Source organism: Somniosus microcephalus, chromosome 20, assembly GCF_052327205.1.
Source record: "Somniosus microcephalus isolate GS21.2 chromosome 20, FLI_Smic_1.0, whole genome shotgun sequence".
NCBI classification, from domain to species: domain Eukaryota; kingdom Metazoa; phylum Chordata; class Chondrichthyes; order Squaliformes; family Somniosidae; genus Somniosus; species Somniosus microcephalus.
The window spans coordinates 44,477,551-44,499,148 of record NC_141006.1 but is presented as its reverse complement, the minus strand read 5'-3'; the positions used below and the strand labels follow the sequence as shown (position 1 = coordinate 44,499,148).

At 58.2% G+C, this 21,598-nt stretch overlaps 1 protein-coding gene across 1 annotated transcript in view; it reads left to right on the top strand.

Moving 5' to 3' along the window:
• Window positions 1-21,598, top strand: part of LOC147103183 (protein argonaute-1) — a 119,431-nt gene that overhangs the window by 43,212 nt on the left and 54,621 nt on the right. Inside the window, exon 5 of the mRNA XM_085962569.1 lies at window positions 9,983-10,119. Coding sequence (XP_085818695.1) covers window positions 9,983-10,119 — 137 coding nt within the window. The remainder of the gene's footprint in view (window positions 1-9,982; window positions 10,120-21,598) is intronic.

Below are 21,598 nucleotides of genomic sequence, written 5' to 3'. Positions count from 1 at the left end.
TAACCAAAAAGTTTGAATATTTTTGAATTTTTGTTTTGATTTTATGCTCGTTAAGGCAAGTAAGTTAATACAAAGTTATAAAAAAAAGCACTGTACACTTCACAGCATTTAAAATAAGCATTTGTTTTCTCTCAGGCTGGTGTTTATGGTCTATAACGATAGCATAGTGGTAATGTCACTGGGCTAATGATCCAGAGACGTGAGTTCAAATCCCACCACAGGCAGCTGGGGAATTTAAATTCAGTTAATTAAATAAATCGGATTGTTGTAAAAACCCCGTCTGGCCTGACCTATTTGTGACTCCAGACCCACAGCAATGTGGTTAACTGCCCTAGCAAGCCACTCAGTTGTAACAAACCACTAGGGACACGGCAACAGCACACCCAGCCCAGTCGACCCTGCAAAGTCCAAAATTGGGAGAGCTCTGCAGTCCTGCCACATCCAGTCATGAATGGTGGTGGACCATTAAACAAATAACTGGAGGAGGAGGCTCCATGAATATCCCCATTCTCATGATGGTGGAGCCCAGCACGCGAGTGCAAAAGACAAGGCTGAAGCGTTTGCAGCCATCTTCAGCCAGAAGTGCTGAATGGATGATCCATCTTGGCCTCCTCCTGAGGTGCCCACCATCACAGAAGCCAGTCAATTCGATTCACTCCACGTGATATCGGGAAACGGCTGAGCTCACTGGATACAGCAAAGACTATGGGCCCCGACAACATCCCGGCCTTACGTGCTGAAGACTTGTGCTCCAGAACTAGCCAAGCTCTTCCAGTACAGCTACAACACTGGCATCTATCCGACAGCTGCTCGGGTATGTCCTCAAAAAGCAGGACAAATCCAATCCGGCCAATTACCGCCCCATCAGTCTACTCTCAATCATCAGCAAAGTGATGGAAGGTGTCGGTGACCGTGCTATCAAGCGGCACTTATTCACCAATAACCTGCTCACTGATGCCCAGTTTGGGTTCTGCCAAGACCGCTCGGCTCCTGACCTCATTACAGCCTTGGTCCAAACATGGACAAAGGAGCTGAATTCCTCAGGTGAGGTGAGAGTGACAACCCTTGACATCAAGGCAGTATTTGACCGAGTGTGGCATCAAGGAGCCCTAGTAAAACTGAAGTCATTGGGAATCGGGGGGGAAAACTCTCCACTGGCTGGAGTCAAACCTAGCACAAAGGAAGATGAAATAACAACAGAAAACGCTGGAAAAACTCAGCAGGCCAGGCAGCATCCGTGGAGAGAGAAACAGAGTTAACGTTTCAGGTCGAAGACCTTTCGTCAGAACTGGAAAAAAGCAGGAAATGGAAAGCCCAAAGGAAGATGGTTGTGGTTGTTGGAGGCCAATCATCTCAGCCCCTGGACATCGCCGCAGGAGTTCCTCAGGGCAGTGTCCTAGGCCCAGCCATCTTCAGCTGCTTCATCAATGACCTTCCCTCCATTACAAGGTCAGAAGTGGGGATGTTCACTGATGATTGGGCAGTGTTCAGTTCTATTCGCAACTCCGCATGCAGCAAGACCTGGACGACATTCAGGCTTGGGCTGATAAGTGGCAAGTAACATTCACGTCACACAAGTGCCAGGCAATGACCATGTCTAACCACCTCCCATTGACATTCAACGGCATTACCATCATCGAATCCCTCACCATCAACATCCTGGGGGTCACCATTGACCAGAAACTTAACTGGACCAGCCACATAAATACTGTGGCAACAAGAGCGGGTCAGAGGCTAGGTATTCTGCAGCAAGTGTCTCACCTCCTGACTCCCCAAAGCCGTTCCACCATTTACAAGGCACAAGTAAGGAGTGTAATGGAATACTCTCCACTTGCCTGGATGAGTGCAGCTCCAACAACACTCAAGAAGCTTGACACCAAAGCAGCCTACTTGATTGGCACCCCATCCACCACCTTAAACACTCACTCCCTACCGTGGCTGCAGTGTGTGCTATCTACAAGGTTCACTGCAGCAACTTGCCAAGGCTTCTTCGGCAGCAGCTCCCAAACCCGCGACCTCTTCCACCTAGAAGGACAAAGGCAGCAGGCGCATGGGAACACCACCACCTCCAAGTTCCCCTCCAAGTCACACACCATCCTGACTTAGAAGTATATTGCCGATCCTTCATTGTCGCTGGGTCAAAATCCTGGAACTCCCTCCCTAACAGTATTGTGGGAGTATCCTCACCACATGGACTGCAACGGTTCAAGAAGGCGGCTCACCACCACCTTCTCGAGGGCAATTAGGGGTGGGCAATAACAGCGACGCCCACATCCCATAAACGAATACATTTTTTTAAAAATTTGATTACTTAAGAATTAAGTGAAGCATTTACATTAATTTTGCTTTTATGGTTTGTTAAAGTACATTCGTATTGTATGAAGGCATTTTACCTATAGGTGTACATTCGTGCACATTTTGAGGACATTGTATATTTAGTGGTACATTCAGACATTTTATGAAATTATACATTTTTCCAGATATGTTATCAAGTCACTGTACAACTGACTACCTGGTGTCTGCAAGAAGATTGCATTGACACACCCAGGCATCTTGCTGCAAGTGTGCTTGTATTGAGAACAAGGCGGTTCGGAAGATTGAGGCAGCTTGTTTGGCCTTGAAATCCTGGGGTAGGTTAGACTGAGGACAATTAGCGGGGTGGGGGGTGTGGTTTGCATAGTGGCGGTCAATGTTTCGAGTTGCCGTCCCTCATAGGCAGTGGGTGAGTTTCTATGCCAGGGGATTGTTTCTGCTGAGTAAAGCTCTAAATAGGGGCCCCAGACAGCCTGTTGTCTCCCCAGTTCCAGGCAATCCCAAGCATCACTTGTCCTGATTGGCGGGTGTCCACCCTGTGTGTCAGCTACATTTGTTATGTGGAAAGTCTGCACTCTCCTCACAGAACCGGTTGCATCTTCTTGTAGCTAGTAACACGAGTTGTGCTAACCTGTTAATTTCCTCTCTAGTGGCCAGGCCACTAGCTGGGCCCCTGTGATTATAAGGCTGTTAATATTTCTATTGGTCTTCCAGACTGACCCAGTATGGCTGGATGTGGAGACCTGAACAGAGTACATGAATGATGTCATCCTTCTGACTCCAGTCCTACATTAATGTTTCTGTTCATTTTTATATGCATTAGCCACGAGCGAATTTGGCTAGGACAAATAAAATTAGAGAGCTAAATGCGTGGCTCAAAGACTGGTGTGGGAGAAATGGGTTTTGCTTCCTGGGACACTGGCACCAGTACTGGGGCAGGAGGGAGCTGTTCCGTTGGGACGGGCTTCACTTGGCCAGTGCTGGGACTAGAGTCCTGGCGGATCATATAACTAGGGCTGTAGAGAGGGCTTTAAACTAACTAGTGGGGGGGAAGTTCCTAGAGAGCAAATAATAAAAATGACAACAGAGAAGGTCATAGACTTAGGTAGCAGTGGGGAAATTAGAAACCAGAGCGTGTCGGGAAGGGGCAGAAGGTATGGAGTAAAAGGTAAAGTAATAAAAAGGGCAAAAGCAGGAACTAAGTGTCACAAAACATATTTGAAAGTTCTCTATCTGAATGCACGTAGCATTCGTAACAAAATAGACAAGTTAATGGCACAAATAACTACATATGGGTATGATCTTGTGGCCATTACAGAAACATGGCTGCAGGGTGACTGCCTGGGAATTAAACATACCAGTTTATTTAACGATCAGGAAGGACAGGCAGGAAGGAAGGGGAGGTGGGGTGGCTATGTTAATAAAGGAAGGAATCACTGTAATACAGAGAAATGATATTGGGTCAAAAGATCAGGATAATGAAACAGTTTGGGTGGAGATAAGGAATAATAAGGGGAAAAAAACACTAGTGGGCGTAGTCTATAGGCCTCCGAACAGTTGCAACTCTGTTGGACGGAGTATCAATCAGGAAATAGTTGAGGCTTGTCATAAGGGAACATCTATAATTATGGGGGATTTTAACTATCATATTAATTGGACAAATCAAATTGGGCAGGGCTGCCTTGAGGATGAGTTCATTGAGTGTATTAGGGATGGGTTTCTTGAGCAGTATGTAACTGAACCGACCAGGGGGCAAGCAACCTTAGATCTGGCCCTGTGTAACGAGACAGGATTAATTAAAAATGTCCTAGTAAAGGATCCCCTTGGAATGAGTGACCATAACATGGTTGAATTCCATATTCAATTAGAGGGTGAGAAGGTTGGATCTCAAACAAGCGTGCTAAGCTTGAATAAAGGAGACTATGAAGGTATGAGAGCGGAATTGAGTAGAGTGGATTGGGAAAATAGATTAAAGGGTAAGACGATACATGATCAGTGGTGTACATTTAAGGAGTTATTTTACAACTTCCAAAAAAAATATATTCCACTGAGAAGAAAAGGGTGTAAAAGAAAAGACAGCCATCCGTGGCTAAGTAAAGAAATTAAGGATAGTATTCGACTAAAAACAAGGGCATATAAGGTAGCCAAATCTAGTGGGGGGGATAGAGGATTGGGAAAACTTTAAAAGACAGCAAAAAATAACAAAAAGATTGATTAAGAAAGGGAAGATAGATTATGAAAGTAAATTAGCAAAAAATATAAAAACAGATAGTAAGAGTTTTTATAGTTATATAAAAAGAAAAAGGGTGGCTAAAGTAAATGTTGGTCCCTTAGAGGATGAGACCGGGAAATTAATGGTGGGAAATATGGAGATGGCAAAAACACTGAATGAATATTTTGTATCAGTCTTTACAGTAGAAGACACTAAGAATATCCCAACACTGGACAAACAGGGGGCTATGGGGGGGGGAGGAGCTAAACACGATTAAAATCACTAAGGAAGTGGTACTCGGTAAAATAATGGGACTCAAGGCAGATAAATCACCTGGACCGGATGGCTTACATCCTAGGGTCTTGAGGGAAGTGGCGGTAGGGATTGTGGATGCATTGGTAATAATTTTCCAAAACTCCCTGGACTCGGCAAAGGTCCCGGCAGACTGGAAAACTGCTAATGTAACACCCTTATTTAAAAAGGGCAGTAGACAGAAGGCTGGAAACTATAGACCGGTTAGCCTAACATCTGTGGTAGGTAAAATTTTGGAGTCCATTATTAAGGAGACAGTAACAGGACATTTGGATAATCATAATTTAATAGGACAAAGTCAGCATGGTTTTATGAAGGGAAAGTCATGTTTGACAAATTTGCTGGAGTTCTTTGAGGAAGTAACATATAGGGTGGATAAAGGGGAACCAGTGGACGTAGTGTATTTAGACTTCCAAAAGGCATTTGACAAGGTGCCACACAAAAGATTATTGCTTAAGATAAAAAATCACGGGATTGGGGGTAATATTCTGGCATGGATAGAGGACTGGCTATCTAACAGAAGGCAGAGAGTTGGCATAAATGGTTCATTCTCAGACTGGCAATCAGTAACTAGTGGTGTTCCGCAGGGGTCAGTGCTGGGTCCCCAACTCTTTACAATCTATATTAACGATTTGGAGGAGGGGACCAAGTGTAACATATCAAAGTTTGCAGATGATACTAAGATGGGGGGGAAAGTAGTGAGTGAGGAGGACATAAAAAACCTGCAAGGGGACATAGACAGGCTAAGTAAGTGGGCAGAGATTTGGCAGATGGAATACAATACTGGAAAGTGTGAGGTTATGCACTTTGGCAGGAAAAATCGTAGAGCAAGTTATTGGCCCAGTAATTCGGGTCGGTGGCTTGCCGCGCGTGCAAGCTCCTGATATGCACTTACCCGACGCGCTGACATTTCACCTCCAGGGACGCCTGGAATTCGTGTTTGAAAAAGAAGAATCCCGGGCAGCGTCTGACGTCACGCCGCCCAGGAGTGCAGCCAGCGCGAAGCCTGGAGCGCGCTGTGCAAGTGAGACACGGCCATTGAGGTCTCAGTTTAATAGGACACGCCCCCAATGTTTCTCACAAGCTGCTAAGCATTTTTACATGCAAAGCAGCATTTTAAATAGGTTTTTGGTATTTTTATGAAGCTTTTGGTAACTTTTATAAACTTTTAAAAACGTTTACATTATTTTGAAGAATCTGAAGTAGTTTTAAACAGAATTAAAGCTATTTAAAGACTTTTAAAAGCCCTAAAATAATTTTTTTAATTCCATTTATTTATTTACCAATGTCGTTGTCATACGTGTCTTCACACTGTTCCCTTTGGGGAACTGTATGAAGTGGTGGAAGGATTTATGGCCGTGATTAACACTCATTCCGTGACCGTAACCATCTTTGAACCAGCCATTAGGGTGGTTAGTCCTATGGCGGGAGGGTTTTACGGGCTCCCACAAGCTATACAAGGAGGGGGGGCCACCCACACCCACGGACGCAAATATCCCACTGGATGTCAACCCAGAATTTAGAGCCGGAGCTCCGACTCCACTTGCCGGGACTGTCTGGAGCGGGGTTCGAAACTCTACCCCGTCTGGCCCAGCGGCGGGGATCCTACCGCTACGCCAAAGGCCCAATCCGATTAGCAACGTGAAATGGCTGGAATGAGCACAATTCACGGCATTAAAAGAACTCACAATTGAACTGATGATGACCTCAGCAATCTCCTCAACGAGGTGGAGGCGCAGCGCCTGCTCATCATTGGTAATGAGAAGCCAAAGGCGCCACAAAAAGGACAGATGATAGCTTGGTCTTTCAAGTGGCAGCATAGAGCTCCAGTCACGGGGAGGGAAAAGGCGCAGGAAACGTATGGGTGTCACCTTTTGCGCGGAGTGGGCCTTTTGCGTAGCGGTAAGCATCCCCGCCGCTGGGCCAGAAGGAGTAGGGTTTCGAACCCCGCTCCAGACAGTCCCGGCAAGTGGAGTCGGAGCTCCAACTATAAATTCTGGGTGGACATCCAGCGGGATACTTGCGTCCGCGGGCGTGGGTGGCCCCCCCCCCCTCAGATGGGTTGTGGGAGCCCGTAAAACCCTCACGCCATAGGACTAACCACCCTAATGGCTGGTATGAAGATGGTTATGGTCACGGAAGGAGTGTTAACGTGGCCAGAAATCCTTCCACCACTTCATACAGTTCCCGAAAGGGAACAGTGTGAGGATACGTACGACGATGACCTGTTGCGCAATGCACCTCCTTGGACCCTCAGTCGCAGATGCGAGGGGGCAAATCGTGCAATTGTTAAATTTTTCATTTTATTGACATGTAAAATGTTGGCCCAGTAATTCCCTTCCAAACGCGCGAGTACGGTCAGGGTACTTACGCGTCTGTCCGGAGGAAATGCCGGTTTTCAGCATGCACAGCGCATGCAGGGAAAACCGGCATTTCCTGTCCTCTGAACGAAGGGGTTCAGAGGCAGAACGCGTGCGACTGTACAGGCAGCGCGTGCGCAGTAAAATTCGCCGCTTTCATTCATGCTTTCAGTGAGGTCAAGTCCTTACAACTTACACATGAAAAAAGCATGAGTACAGTTGCTCCAGAGGCGGCGGTTGTTTGGGAAAGGGATTAAAGTTATTTTAAGAAATGCTGAGGTAAGTTTTAAAGTTTATTTTTGTTTTTTAAAACGGGTTTTCAGTACTGTAGGTAGAAGGATCAATTGTGGCTATGTGAATTGAATTTGCTGTGTTTATTAAATGTGAAAATGACTCCAACATTTTTAAGAAAGAAACTTTTCATCAGTAATATATTCTTTTAAGTAATTATGTATGTCTGTATATATTCCTTTGCGTGTATGAATATATTCCTTTACTTATGTGTATGAATGTATGTATTTAATTATGACTTTCAGAGAAAGTAACTTATTGGAAAATCATAATTAAAAACATACATTCATACACATAAGTAAAGGAATATAAAACATACATACATATACGTAAAGGAATATATGCGGACATACATACATACATAATTACTTATTACTGATGAAAAGTTTCTTTCTTAAAAGTGTTGGAAATGTTACATTACTCATTTTAGAACACTCATTCTCACATTCAATTCACACAGCCACAATTGCTCCTTCTACCTACCGTAATGAAAACCCGTTTAAAAAAAAAAAAAAAAAATTTAAACTTTAAAACTAACCTCAGCATTTCTTAAAATAACTTTGCTCCCTTTCCCAAACAAAAATATTGCCTTTCAGAAGCTCCACGATAAAATATATCTTCCTCCGCAGCCTTGGACCAACTTTACACATGCTTTTTTCAAGTGTAACTTGTAAGGACTTACCCTCACTGAATCCATGAATGAAATCGACGAAGTTCACTGCGCACGCGCTGTGCCTCTGAACCCCTTCGTTCAGAGGACCGGAAATGCCGGCGTTCTCCGCATGCACGGTGTTTCCTGAACGCCGGCATTTCATCCGGCCAGATGCGTGAGTACCCAGACCGTACTCACGCATTTGGACCCGAATTACTGGGCCATTATCTTAATGGCAAGAAACTGGAAAGTACTGAAGTACAAAGGGATCTGGGGGTCCTGGTGCACGAAACTCAAAAGGTTCGTATGCAGGTGCAGCAAGTGATTAAGAAGGCCAATGGAATGTTGGCTTTCATTGCTAGGGGGATAGAATATAAAAATAGGGAGGTATTGCTTCAGTTGTACAAGGTATTGGTGAGACCGCACCTGGAATACTGCGTACAGTTTTGGTGTCCATACTTAAGAAAGGACATACTTGCTCTCGAGTCAGTACAAAGAAGGTTCACTCGGTTAATCCCGGGGATGAGGGGATGGACGTATGAGGAGAGGTTGAGTAGATTGGGACTCTACTCATTGGAGTTCAGAAGAATGAGAGGCGATCTTATTGAAACATATAAGATTGTGAAGGGGTTGGATCGGGTGGATGCGGGGAGGATGTTCCCGATGATGGATGAAACTAGAACTAGGGGGCATAGTCTTAGAATAAGGGGCTGCTCTTTCAAAACTGAGATGAGGAGGAACTACTTCACTCAAAGGGTGGTAGGTCCATGGAATATGCTGCCCCAAAAAGCTGTAGAAGCTACATCATTACATAAATTTAAAACAGAAATAGACAGTTTCCTAGAAGTAAAGGGAATTAAGGGTTACGGGGAGCGGGCAGGAATTTGGACATGAGTCTAGGTTCGGATCGGTCATGGCCCTGTGGGTAGCGGAGCGGGCCCAGGGGCCGTGTAGCCTGATCCTGCTCCTAGTTCGTGTGTCTAATTCTGTTAGATTCAGGAGATGGTTCTGTGATAGTAGATTGGCGGTTAGGATCAGATCAGCCATGATCTTATTGAATGGTGGAGCAGGCTCGAGGGGCCGATTGGCCTACTCCTGCTCCTATTTCTTATGTTCTTATGTTTCCAATGTTTTCCTACAATTATCATCTACAAAGTATTTGCCGATAGTTTAAGCAAAGCGTTGCAGTGCTCTGGTTCGTCTTTGGAATGTTCCTTCCTGAATAAGCGTTAAGAATCTAAATTCAGCTAACTTTGTCTAAGAACCATATCGAATTTTGTTTCAATGTCGAATAACTTCCATAATTGGGAATTGGAGTACAAGATTTAGGGAGACCCATTGATTGGGATAATGGGGAAGCTAATCTGGCAAGAAACTTATTCTGCTTCTTTGTGTAGCGGGACAAAAAAAGTGAAGTTTGAGTTATTCAGGATCCTGCAATGTTAAGTGCAATTGAATGCCAGATAGCTGCTGCCACTGATACTTGTGTTCGGTCCACTATTTTGTTTCGGTCAAGGCAAAGCTGAACTATAGGTTTCTCATTCATTTGCATTTATTTCCAGTTTCTGATACCAGTGGATCTTGGCATTCTGATTTAAGGTTTCATGAGGCAACAATGCTAAGAAACCGCATTCAAGCATTCATGTCGACAAAATTCAAACAGCATGCGGCAGTGAATAAGAAGCATAAGTAGGAATGAGTTGCCTGGGCTTTGACAGTCAGATTGCCAGGGTTTTGGAGCGGTGGGCACGTGGCCCCAAGAACCCTGTTTGGACACCCCTCATTGTACAATACAACGGAAATAATATTAATCGGACCAATAACCCCTTTCTTTAATTTCAGGTATACTCCCGTTGGTCGCTCTTTCTTTTCTCCACCTGAGGGATACTATCACCCGCTGGGTGGCGGTAGAGAAGTCTGGTTTGGCTTCCATCAGTCTGTCCGACCTGCCATGTGGAAAATGATGTTGAACATAGATGGTAATGTGTTTTCTTTTTCTGTTGGAACAGTTAAATTGATTGATTTGTTCTTTAACTCGTTGCTGAAGGTCAGATTGTCTTTAAAAAGAAAATACTATGCACGCTCTGTGGTTGAATAACTTACCCAGGCTTACACATGGCCACATGAGATACCAGAGAATGAACTGCATCTGTGGAACTATACCCTGGCAAGAGGTTTACTTTTGTGGAGGGAGGGATGCTTTTGCCATTAGATGACAATGCAGGAAGCAACTGGCCGGCTTCGGCTGCAGTGGTCCTTTTCTGGTCCTGTGCATTCCTTTTAGTCACTTGCATGTTATTTTTCAGCCGCTGACTCCTGTAGCGTTGGTTCTCCACAGTGGTCACATCAACATAAACCTGCTGGGGTTTTTTTTTAGAACTGTTTTGTGCTGGGTCTTGCTGGTTACCTACAGTCTTACTGGATCAGTAAATGTGTTGTGGTGGCAGCAGTGCCTCTTGATGTTAACATTACGGTGTTGCACCAGCACAGCCTTTTCCATTATCTTTGTCATATCATCATCATGGCATCACTATTCTGTGCCAACCTTCCAGGATTGTTCTGTAGTCTGCAGGAATTAAGGATTAATCTCCTGGATACTGCTGCAACAACATGGGAGATAAATCATAGGGGGCATTAAAACAAAATACAGGAAACTTTCGTTTAACCGGAGGTTAAATGTCCAGAAAGCTCTATCCACCGGCAAAATTCAGGAGCCGGTGCAGATAAGTTTTTTTTACTTTTCATCGCTTTTTTTCTCCAGTCAGGCTCTGCAAGCGTCTAGCTGAAGCTGTTGCTTAGCTACAGAGACGCTTGCAAGCTGCGCCGACTGTTTTGAAGCTGTTGCTAAGCAACAGGGTTTGTTGCTTCAGACGGAGCTCAGAAGCTCCGTATGTTTCAACATTGGCACTGGTTTCTACGGCAGTTTTGATGGGACGGCACCAGCTCGGTCCCGTCAGTGCCGGATACCAGAAAGTTTCCTGTAGTGTGTTTTTCATTTTCTTTTATTAGTGATAGTATTGGAGATGGGTAATAAAGGCTGTTTGACTGGTGGGGGTTGGTGGGTGGGGGGGTTGGGGAGTGGAGTGGAGTTGGGGGGGTGGGGAGTGGAGTGGGGGGGGGGTGGGGAGTGGAGTGGGGGGGGTGGGAGTGGAGTGGGGGGGGGGGTGTGGAGTGGGGGGGGTGGGGAGTGGAGTGGGGGGGGTGGGGAGTGGAGTGGGGGGGGTGGGGAGTGGAGTGGGGGGGGTGGGGAGTGGAGTGGGGGGGGTGGGGAGTGGAGTGGGGGGGTGGGGAGTGGAGTGGGGGGGTGGGGAGTGGAGTGGGGGGGGTGGGGAGTGGAGTGGGGGGGGTGGGGAGTGGAGTGGGGGGGGTGGGTGGGGAGTGGAGTGGGGGGGGAGTGGGGTGGGGAGTGGGGGGGTGGGGAGGGAGGGGGGGGAGGGGGTGGTGAGTGGTGGGGGGTGGGGTGGTGGGGTGGGGTGGGGAGTGGAGGGGGGTGGGGGGGGTGTGGTGGGGAGTGGAGGGTGGGGAGGGGAGTGGAGTGGGGGGGTGTGGAGTGGGGGGTGTGGAGTGGGGGGGTGGGTGGGGGGTGTGGAGTGGGGGCGTGGGGAGTGGAGTGGGGGACGGGAGCGTGGGGAGTGGTGGGGAGTGGGGGGGTGGGGGTGGGTGGAGTGGGGGGGTGAGGAGTGGGGGGGGGGAGTGGGGTGGGGGTGGGGGGAGTGGAGAGTGGAGTGGAGTGGGGGGGTGGGGAGTGGAGTGGGGGGGTGGGGAGTGGAGTGGGGGGGGTGGGGTGGGGGGGGTGTGGTGGGGAGTGGAGTGGAGGGTGGGGGGTGTGGAGTGGGGGGGTGGGTGGGGGGTGTGGAGTGGGGGCGTGGGGAGTGGAGTGGGGGGACGGGGGCGTGGGGAGTGGAGGGGGGTGGGGAGTGGGGGGGTGGGGGTGGGTGAGTGGGGGGGTGAGTGGGGAGTGGGGTGGGGGTGGAGTGGAGTGGGGGGAGTGGAGAGTGGAGTGGAGTGGGGGGGAGTGGGGGGTGGGGAGTGGAGTGGGGGGGTGGGGAGGGGAGTGGGGGGGGAGGGGAGTGGGGGGGTGGGGGGGAGTGGAGTGGGGGGGTGTGGGGAGGGGAGTGGAGTGGGGGGGTGTGGGGTGGGGAGTGGAGTGGGGGGGGTGGGGAGTGGAGTGGAGTGGGGGGGGTGGGGAGTGCAGTGGAGTGGGGGGGTGGGGAGTGGAGTGGAGTGGGGGGGTGTGGAGTGGAGTGGGGGGGGTGTGGAGTGGAGTGGGGGGGGTGGGGAGTGGAGTGGGGGGGTGGGTGGGGAGTGGAGTGGGGTGGGGAGTGGGGGGGGGTGGGGAGGGAGAGGGGGGGGAGAGGGGGGGGAGGGGGGAGTGGGGGGGAGGGGGTGGTGGGGTGGGGAGTGGAGGGGGGTGGGGAGTGGAGTGGGTGGGGTGGGGGGGGTGTGGTGGGGTGGGGAGGGGAGTGGAGTGGGGGGGTGTGGAATGGGGGGGTGGGTGGGGGGTTTGGAGTGGGGGCGTGGGGAGTGGAGTGGGGGGACGGGGGCGTGGGGAGTGGAGGGGGGTGGGGAGGTGAGGAGTGGGGGGGTGGGGGTGGGTGGAGTGGGGGGGTGAGGAGTGGGGGGGTGAGTGGGGAGTGGGGTGGGGGTGGAGTGGAGTGGGGGGGAGTGGAGAGTGGAGTGGTGTGGGGGGGGAGTGGGGGGGAGTGGAGTGGTGTGGGGGGGAGTGGGGGGGTGGGGAGTGGAGTGGGGGGGGTGGGGAGTGGAGTGGGGGGTGGGGAGTGGAGTGGGTGGGGTGGGGAGTGGGGGTGGTGGGGAGTGGAGTGGGGGGGGGTGGGAGTGGAGTGGGGGGGGTGGGGAGTGGGGGGGGTGGGGAGTGGAGTGGGGGGGTGGATTGGAGTGGAGTGGGGGGGTGGGGAGTGGAGTGGGGGGGGTGGGGAGTGGAGTGTGGAGTGGAGTGGGGAGGGTGTGGAGTGGGGGGGTGTGGAGTGGGGAGTGGAGTGGGGGGGGTGTGGAGTGGGGGGGGGGTGGGGAGTGGAGTGGGGGGGGTGGGGAGTGGAGTGGGGGGGGGTGGGGAGTGTAGTGGGGGGGGTGGGAGTGGAGTGGGGAGGGGTGGGAGTGGAGTGGGGGGGTGGGGAGTGGAGTGGGGGGGGTGGGGAGTGGAGTGGGGGGGGTGGGGAGTGGAGTGGGGGGGGTGGGGAGTGGAGTGGAGTGGGGGGGGTGGGGAGTGGAGTGGAGTGGGGGGGGTGGGGAGTGGAGTGGAGTGGGGGGTGGAGTGGAGTGGGGGGTGGAGTGGAGTGGGGGGGGTGGGGAGTGGAGTGGAGTGGGGGGGTGGGAGTGGAGTGGGGGGGTGGGGAGTGGAGTGTGGGGGGTGGGGAGTGGAGTGGGGGGGGTGGGGAGTGGAGGGGAGGGTGGGGAGTGGAGTGGGGGGGTGGGGAGTGGAGTGGGGGGGGTGGGGAGTGGAGTGGGGTGGGTGGGGAGTGGAGTGGAGTGGGGGGGGTGGGAGTGGAGTGGAGTGGGGGGGGTGGGGAGTGGAGTGGAGTGGGGGGTGGAGTGGAGTGGGGGGGTGGAGTGGAGTGGGGGGGGTGGGGAGTGGAGTGGAGTGGGGGGGGTGGGGAGTGGAGTGGGGGGGTGGGGAGTGGAGTGGGGGGTGGGGAGTGGAGTGGGGGGGGGTGGGGAGTGGAGTGGGGGGGGTGGGGGGGGGGTGGGGAGTGGAGTGGGGGGGGTGGGGAGTGGAGTGGGGGGGGTGGGGAGTGGATTGGGGGGGGTGGGAGTGGATTGGAGTGGAGTGGGGGGGGGTGGGGAGTGGATTGGAGTGGAGTGGGGGGGTGGGGAGTGGATTGGAGTGGAGTGGGGGGGGTGGGGAGTGGATTGGAGTGGAGTGGGGGGGTGGGGAGTGGAGTGGAGTGGGGGAGTGGGGGGGTGGGGAGTGGAGGGGTGGGGAGTGGAGTGGAGTGGGGGGGGTGGGGAGTGGAGTGGGGGGTGGGGGAGAGGAGTGGGGGGGTGGGGAGTGGGTGTGGAGTGGAGTGGGGGGGGAGTGGAGTGGGGGGGGGTGGGGAGTGGAGTGGGGGGGGTGGGGAGTGGAGTGGGGGGGGGTGGGGAGTGGAGTGGGAGTGGAGTGGGGGGGTGGGGAGTGGAGTGGGGGGGGTGGGGAGTGGGGGGGAGTGGAGTGGGGGGGGTGGGAGTGGATTGGAGTGGAGTGGGGGGGTGGGGAGTGGAGTAGAGTGGGGGGGTGGGAGTGGAGTGGAGTGGGGGGGAGTGGAGTGGAGGGGTGGGGAGTGGAGTGGAGTGGGGGGGTGGGGAGTGGAGTGGGGGGTGGGGAGTGGAGTGGGGGGGTGGGGAGTGGAGTGGGGTGGGGAGTGGAGTGGGGGGGTGGGGAGTGGAGTGGGGGGGTGGGGAGTGGAGTGGGGGGGGAGTGGAGTGGGGGGGGTGGGGAGTGGAGTGGAGTGGGGGGTGGGGAGTGGAGTGGAGTGGGGGGGTGGGGAGTGGAGTGGGGGGTGGGGAGTGGAGTGAGGGGGGGTGGGAGTGGAGTGGGGGGGTGGGGAGTGGAGTGGGGGGGTGGGGAGTGAGTGGGGGGGTGGGGAGTGGAGTGGAGTGGGGGGGTGGGGAGTGGAGTGGGGGGGGTGGGGAGTGGAGTGGGGGGGTGGAGAGTGGAGTGGGGGGGGTGGGGAGTGGAGTGGGGTGGGTGGGGAGTGGAGTGGGGGGGTGGGGGAGTGGAGTGGGGGGGGGGTGGGGAGTGGAGTGGGGGGGTGGGAGTGGAGTGGGGGGGTGGGGAATGGAGTGGGGGGTGGGGAATGGAGTGGGAGGGGTGGGGAGTGGAGTGGGAGGGGTGGGGAGTGGAGTGGGGGGGTGGGGAGTGAGTGGAGTGGGGGGGTGGGGAGTGGAGTGGGGGGTGGGGAGTGGAGTGGGGAGTGGAGTGGGGGGGGAGTGGAGTGGGGGGGTGGGGAGTGGAGTGGGGGTTGGGGTGTGGAGTGGGGGGGTGTGAGTGGGGGGGGTGTGGAGTGGGGGGGTGTGGAGTGGGGGGGGTGGGAGTGGAGTGGGAGGGTGGGAGTGGAGTGGGAGGGGTGGGGAGTGGAGTGGGAGGGGTGGGAGTGGGAGGGGTGGGGAGTGGAGTGGAGGGGTGGGAGTGGGAGGGGGGGGAGTGGAGTGGGGGGTGGGGAGTGGAGTGGGGGGTGGGGAGTGGAGTGGGGGGGGGAGGGGAGTGGAGTGGGTGGGGGTGGAGTGGAGTGGGGGGTGGAGTGGAGTGGGGGGGTGTGGGGAGTGGAGTGGGTGGGGTGGAGTGGGGGGGGTGGGGAGTGGAGTGGAGGGTGGGAGGGAGTGGGAGGGTGGGGAGTGGAGTGGGAGGGGTGGGGAGTGGGAGGGGTGGGGAGTGGAGTGGGAGGGGTGGGGAGTGGGAGGGGTGGGGAGTGGAGTGGGGGGGTGGGGAGTGGAGTGGGGGGGGGTGTGGAGGGGAGTGGAGTGGGTGGGGCGTGGAGTGGAGTGGGGGGTGGGGAGTGGAGTGGAGGGGTGGGGAGTGGAGTGGGGGGGGTGTGGAGGGAGTGGAGTGGGTGGGGCGTGGAGTGGAGTGGGGGGTGGGGAGTGGAGTGGGGGGGTGGGGAGTGGAGTGGGGGGGAGTGGAGTGGGTGGGGAGTGGAGTGGGGGGGGTGTGGAGCGGAGTGGGGGGGGTGTGGAGCGGAGTGGGGGGGGTGTGGAGCGGAGTGGGGGGGTGGGAGCTGAGTGGGGGGGGTGGGGAGCTGAGTGGGGGGGTGGGGAGCTGAGTGGGGGGGTGGGGAGCGGAGTGGGGGGGGTGGGGAGCGGAGTGGGGGGGGTGGGGAGCGGAGTGGGGGGGTGGGGAGCGGAGTGGGGGGGGAGTGGAGTGGGGGGGGTGGGGAGTGGAGTGGGGGGGGTGGGGAGTGGAGTGGAGTGGGGGGGGGTGGTAGGAGTGGGAGTGGGTGGGAGTGGAGTGGGGGGGTGGGGAGTGGAGTGGAGTGGGGGGCAGTGGAGTGGGGGGGGTGGGGAGTGGATTGGAGTGGAGTGGGGGGGTGGGGAGTGGATTGGAGTGGAGGGGGTGGGGAGTGGATTGGAGTGGAGTGGGGGGTGGGGAGTGGAGTAGAGTGGGGGGGGTGGGGAGTGGAGTGGAGTGGGGGGGTGGGGAGTGGGGGGGTGGGGAGTGGGGGGGTGGGGAGTGGAGTGGAGGGGGTGGGGAGTGGAGTGGAGGGGGTGGGGAGTGGAGTGGAGTGGGGGGGTGGGGAGTGGAGTGGGGGGGTGGGGAGTGGAGTGGGGGGTGGGGAGTGGAGTGGGGGGGTGGGGAGTGGAGTGGGGTGGGGAGTGGGGGGGGTGGGGAGTGGAGTGGGGGGGGAGTGGAGTGGGGGGGGTGTGGAGTGGGGGGGTGGGGAGTGGAGTGGGGTGGGGAGTGGAGTGGGGGGGTGGGGAGTGGAGTGGGGGGGGGTGGGGAGTGGAGTGGGGGGGGGTGGGGAGTGGAGTGGGGGGGGTGGGGAGTGGAGTGGGGGGGGTGGGGAGTGGAGTGCGGGTGGTGGGGAGTGGAGTGGGGGGGGGTGGAGTGGAGTGGGGGGGGGTGGAGTGGAGTGGGGGTGGGGAGTGGAGTGGGGGGGGGTGGGGAGTGGAGTGGGGGGGGGTGGGGAGTGGAGTGGGGGGGGTGGAGTGGGGGGGGTGGGGAGTGGAGTGGGGTGGGTGGGGAGTGGAGTGGGGGGGGTGGGGAGTGGAGTGGGGGGGTGGGGAGTGGAGTGGGGGGGTGGGGAATGGAGTGGGAGGGGTGGGGAGTGGAGTGGGAGGGGTGGGGAGTGGAGTGGGGGGGTGGGGAGTGGAGTGGGGGGGGTGGGGAGTGGAGTGGGGGGGGTGGGGAGTGGAGTGGGGGGGGTGGGGAGTGGAGTGGAGTGGGGGGGGTGGGGAGTGGGGGGGTGGGGAGTGGAGTGGGGGGGTGGGGAGTGAGTGGGGGGGGAGTGGAGTGGGGGGGTGGGGAGTGGAGTGGGGGGTTGGGGTGTGGAGTGGGGGGGGTGTGGAGTGGGGGGGTGTGGAGTGGGGGGGGGTGGGGAGTGGAGTGGGAGGGGTGGGGAGTGGAGTGGGAGGGGTGGGGAGTGGGAGGGGTGGGGAGTGGAGTGGGGGGGTGGGGAGTGGAGTGGGGGGGGTGTGGAGGGGAGTGGAGTGGGTGGGGCGTGGAGTGGAGTGGGGGGTGGGGAGTGGAGTGGGAGGGGTGGGGAGTGGAGTGGGGGTGTGGGGAGTGGAGTGGGGGGGGTGTGGAGGGGAGTGGAGTGGGTGGGGCGTGGAGTGGAGTGGGGGGTGGGGAGTGGAGTGGGGGGGTGGGGAGTGGAGTGGGGGGGAGTGGAGTGGGGGGGGAGTGGAGTGGGGTGGGTGGGGAGTGGAGTGGGGGGGGTGGGGAGTGGAGTGGGGGGGTGGGGAGTGGAGTGGAGTGGGGGGGGTGGGGAGTGGAGTGGAGTGGGGGGGGTGGGGAGCTGAGTGGGGGGGTGGGGAGCTGAGTGGGGGGGGTGGGGAGTGGAGTGGGGGGGAGTGGAGTGGGGGGGGAGTGGAGTGGGGGGGGTGGGGAGTGGAGTGGGGGGGGTGGGGAGTGGAGTGGGGGGGGTGGGGAGTGGAGTGGAGTGGGGGGGTGGGGAGTGGAGTGGAGTGGGGGGGTGGGGAGCGGAGTGGGGGGGTGGGGAGCTGAGTGGGGGGGGTGGGGAGCTGAGTGGGGGGGGTGGGGAGCTGAGTGGGGGGGGTGGGGAGCTGAGTGGGGGGGTGGGGAGCTGAGTGGGGGGGTGGGGAGCTGAGTGGGGGGGGTGGGGAGCTGAGTGGGGGGGGTGGGGAGCTGAGTGGGGGGGTGGGGAGCTGAGTGGGGGGGGTGGGGAGCTGAGTGGGGGGGGTGGGGAGCTGAGTGGGGGGGGTGGGGAGCTGAGTGGGGGGGGTGGGGAGCTGAGTGGGGGGGGTGGGGAGCTGAGTGGGGGGGGTGGGGAGCTGAGTGGGGGGGGTGGGGAGCTGAGTGGGGGGGGTGGGGAGCTGAGTGGGGGGGGTGGGGAGCTGAGTGGGGGGGTGGGGAGCTGAGTGGGGGGGGTGGGGAGCTGAGTGGGGGGGGTGGGGAGCTGAGTGGGGGGGGGGGGGAGCGGAGTGGGGGGGGTGGGGAGCGGAGTGGGGGGGGTGGGGAGCGGAGTGGGGGGGGTGGGGAGCTGAGTGGGGGGGGGTGGGGAGCGGAGTGGGGGGGGGTGGGGAGCGGAGTGGGGGGGGTGGGGAGCTGAGTGGGGGGGGTGGGGAGCTGAGTGGGGGGGGTGGGGAGCGGAGTGGGGGGGGTGGGGAGCGGAGTGGGGGGGGGTGGGGAGCTGAGTGGGGGGGTGGGGAGCGGGGTGGGGGGGTGGGGAGCGGGGTGGGGGGGGGTGGGGAGCGGAGTGGGGGGGGTGGGGAGCGGAGTGGGGGGGTGGGGAGCGGAGTGGAGTGGGGGGGTGGGGAGTGGAGTGGGGGGGTGGGGAGTGAGTGGGGGGGTGGGGAGTGGAGTTGGGGGGGTGGGGAGTGGAGTGGGGGGGTGGGGAGTGGGGGGGTGGGGAGTGGGGTGGGGAGTGGAGTGGGGGGTGGGGAGTGGAGTGGGGGGGGTGGGGAGTGGAGGGGTGGGGAGTGGGGGGGTGGGGAGTGGAGTGGGGGGGGTGGGGAGTGGAGTGGGGGGGTGGGGAGTGGAGTGGGGGGTGGGGAGTGGAGTGGAGTGGGGGGAGTGGAGTGGGGGGGTGTGGAGTGGAGTGGGGGGGAGTGGAGTGGGGGGGTGGGGAGTGGAGTGGGGGGGTGGGGAGTGGAGTGGGGGGGAGTGGAGTGGAGTGGGGGTGTGGGAGTGGAGTGGAGTGGGGGGGGTGGGGAGTGGAGTGGAGTGGGGGTTGTGGAGTGGGGGTTGTGGAGTGGGGGGGTGGGGAGTGGAGTGGAGTGGGGGGGTGGGGAGTGGAGTGGAGTGGAGTGGGGGGGGTGGGGAGTGGAGTGGGGGGTGGGGAGTGGAGTGGGGGGGTGGGGAGTGGAGTGGGGTGGGGAGTGGAGTGGGGGGGTGGGGAGTGGAGTGGGGGGGGTGGGGAGTGGAGTGGGGGGGGAGTGGAGTGGGGGGTGGGGAGTGGAGTGGGGGGTGGGGAGTGGAGTGGGGGGGTGGGAGTGGGGGGGGTGGAGAGTGGAGTGGGGGGGTGGGGAGTGGGGGGGGTGGAGAGTGGAGTGGGGGGGGTGGGGAGTGGGGGGGGTGGGGAGTGGAGTGGGGGGGGTGGGGAGTGGGGGGGGTGGGGAGTGGGGGGGGTGGGGAGTGGAGTGGGGGGGTGGGGAGTGGAGTGGAGTGGGGGGGTGTGGAGTGGGGGGGGAGTGGAGTGGGGGGGTGGGGAGTGGAGTGGAGTGGGGGGGGTGGGGAGTGGGGGGGGTGGGGAGGGGAGTGGAGTGGGGGGGGGAGTGGAGTGGAGTGGGGGGGGTGTGGAGTGGGGGGGGTGTGGAGTGGAGTGGGGGGAGTGGAGTGGGGGGGTGGGGAGTGGAGTGGAGTGGGGGGGTGGGGAGTGGAGTGGAGTGGGGGGGTGGGGAGTGGAGTGGAGTGGGGGGGTGGGGAGTGGAGTGGAGTGGGGGGGGTGGGAGTGGAGTGGAGTGGGGGGGTGGGGAGTGGAGTGGAGTGGGGGGGTGGGGAGTGGAGTGGAGTGGAGTGGGGGGGGTGGGGAGTGGAGTGGGGGGGGTGGGGAGTGGAGTGGAGTGGGGGGGTGGGGAGTGGAGTGGAGTGGGGGGGGGGTGGAGTGGAGTGGGGGGGGTGGGGAGTGGAGTGGGGGGGTGGGGAGTGGAGTGGGGGGGCTGGGGAGTGGAGTGGAGTGGGGGGTGGGGAGTGGAGTGGAGGGTGGGGAGTGGGAGTGGAGTGGGGGGGGTGGGGAGTGGAGTGGGGGGGGTGGGGAGTGGAGTGGGGGGGGTGGGAGTGGAGTGGGGGGGGTGGGGAGTGGAGTGGGTGGGGAGTGGATTGGAGTGGAGTTGGGGAGTGGGGGGGGTGGGGAGTGGAGTGGAGTGGGGGGGTGGGGAGTGGAGTGGGGGGGGTGTGGAGTGGAGTGGGGGGGTGGGGAGTGGAGTGGGGGGGTGGGGAGTGGAGTGGGGGGGGGGGAGTGGAGTGGAGTGGGGGGGGAGTGGAGTGGGGGGGAGTGGAGTGGAGTGGGGGGGAGTGGAGTGGAGTGGGGGGGGTGGGAAGTGGAGTGGGGGGGTGGGAAGTGGAGTGGGGGGGGTGGGAAGTGGAGTGGGGGGTGGGAAGTGGAGTGGGGGGGGTGGGGAGTGGAGTGGGGGGGTGTGGAGTGGAGTGGGGGGGTGTGGAGTGGAGTGGGGGGGTGTGGAGTGGAGTGGGGGGGTGTGGAGTGGAGTGGGGGGGTGTGGAGTGCGAGTGGGGGGTGGGGAGTGGAGTGGAGTGGGGGGTGGGGAGTGGAGTGGAGTGGGGGGGTGTGGAGTGGAGTGGGGGGGTGGGGGGGTGGGGAGTGGAGTGGGGGGGTGGGGAGTGGAGTGGGGGGTGGGGAGTGGAGTGGAGTGTGGGGGTGGGAGTGGAGTGGAGTGGGGGGGAGTGGAGTGGAGTGGGGGGGGTGGGGAGAGTGGAGTGGGGGGGGGTGGGAGTGGAGTGGGTGGGGGTGGGGAGTGGAGTGGGGGGGTGGGGAGTGGAGTGGGGGGGTGTGGAGTGGGGGGGGTTGGGGAGTCGGGGGGGTGTGGAGTGGGGGGGGTTGGGGAGTGGGGAGTGGAGTTGGGGGGTTGGGGAGTGGAGGGGGGTTGGGGAGTGGGGGGTGGGAGTGGAGTGGGGGGTTGGGGAGTGGAGGGGGGTTGGAGAGTGGAGGGGGTGGGTTGGGGAGTGGAGGGGGGGTTGGGGAGTGGGGGGTGGGGAGTGGAGTGGGGGGTTGGGAGTGGAGGGGGGGTTGGAGAGTGGAGGGGGTGGGTTGGGGAGTGGAGGGGGGTTGGGGAGTGGGGGGGTGGGGGGTTGGGGAGTGGAGGGGGGGTTGGGGAGTGGAGGGGGGTTTGGGGAGTGGAGGGGGGGAGTGGAGTGGGGGGGTGGTGGGGAGTGGAGGGGGGGTTGGGGAGTGGGGGGTGGTTGTGGTTGACCCTCAGTCAACTAGTCCTGGGACTCAATAAAGTCACTAATAACAATACTAACAATAACCAGCCCCAGGACAGTGACAGGGTAACACAAAGAATTCGACCCAACACAATCGTCGCTAAGCAAAAGGAAAAATATCTGTCATATTGGGCAGAAACAACAAAAACCCAAAGCAAACTCAATTGCTACTTGGCCCTAAACAGACAATACAACATAGCTGATTACCTGACCATGGTAAAGGATAACAAACTGAGAAGAACCTTGACAAGGTACAGACTTAGCGAACATAGCCTAGCGATCGAAAAAGGCAGACCAGGCTGCCAAGAGAAGACAGGATATGCTCTCACTGCAGTCAGGGAGTAGTTGAGACAGAGATGCACTTCCTCACAGCCTGTGGAAAATATCAGGGCATCAGAGAGAATTTC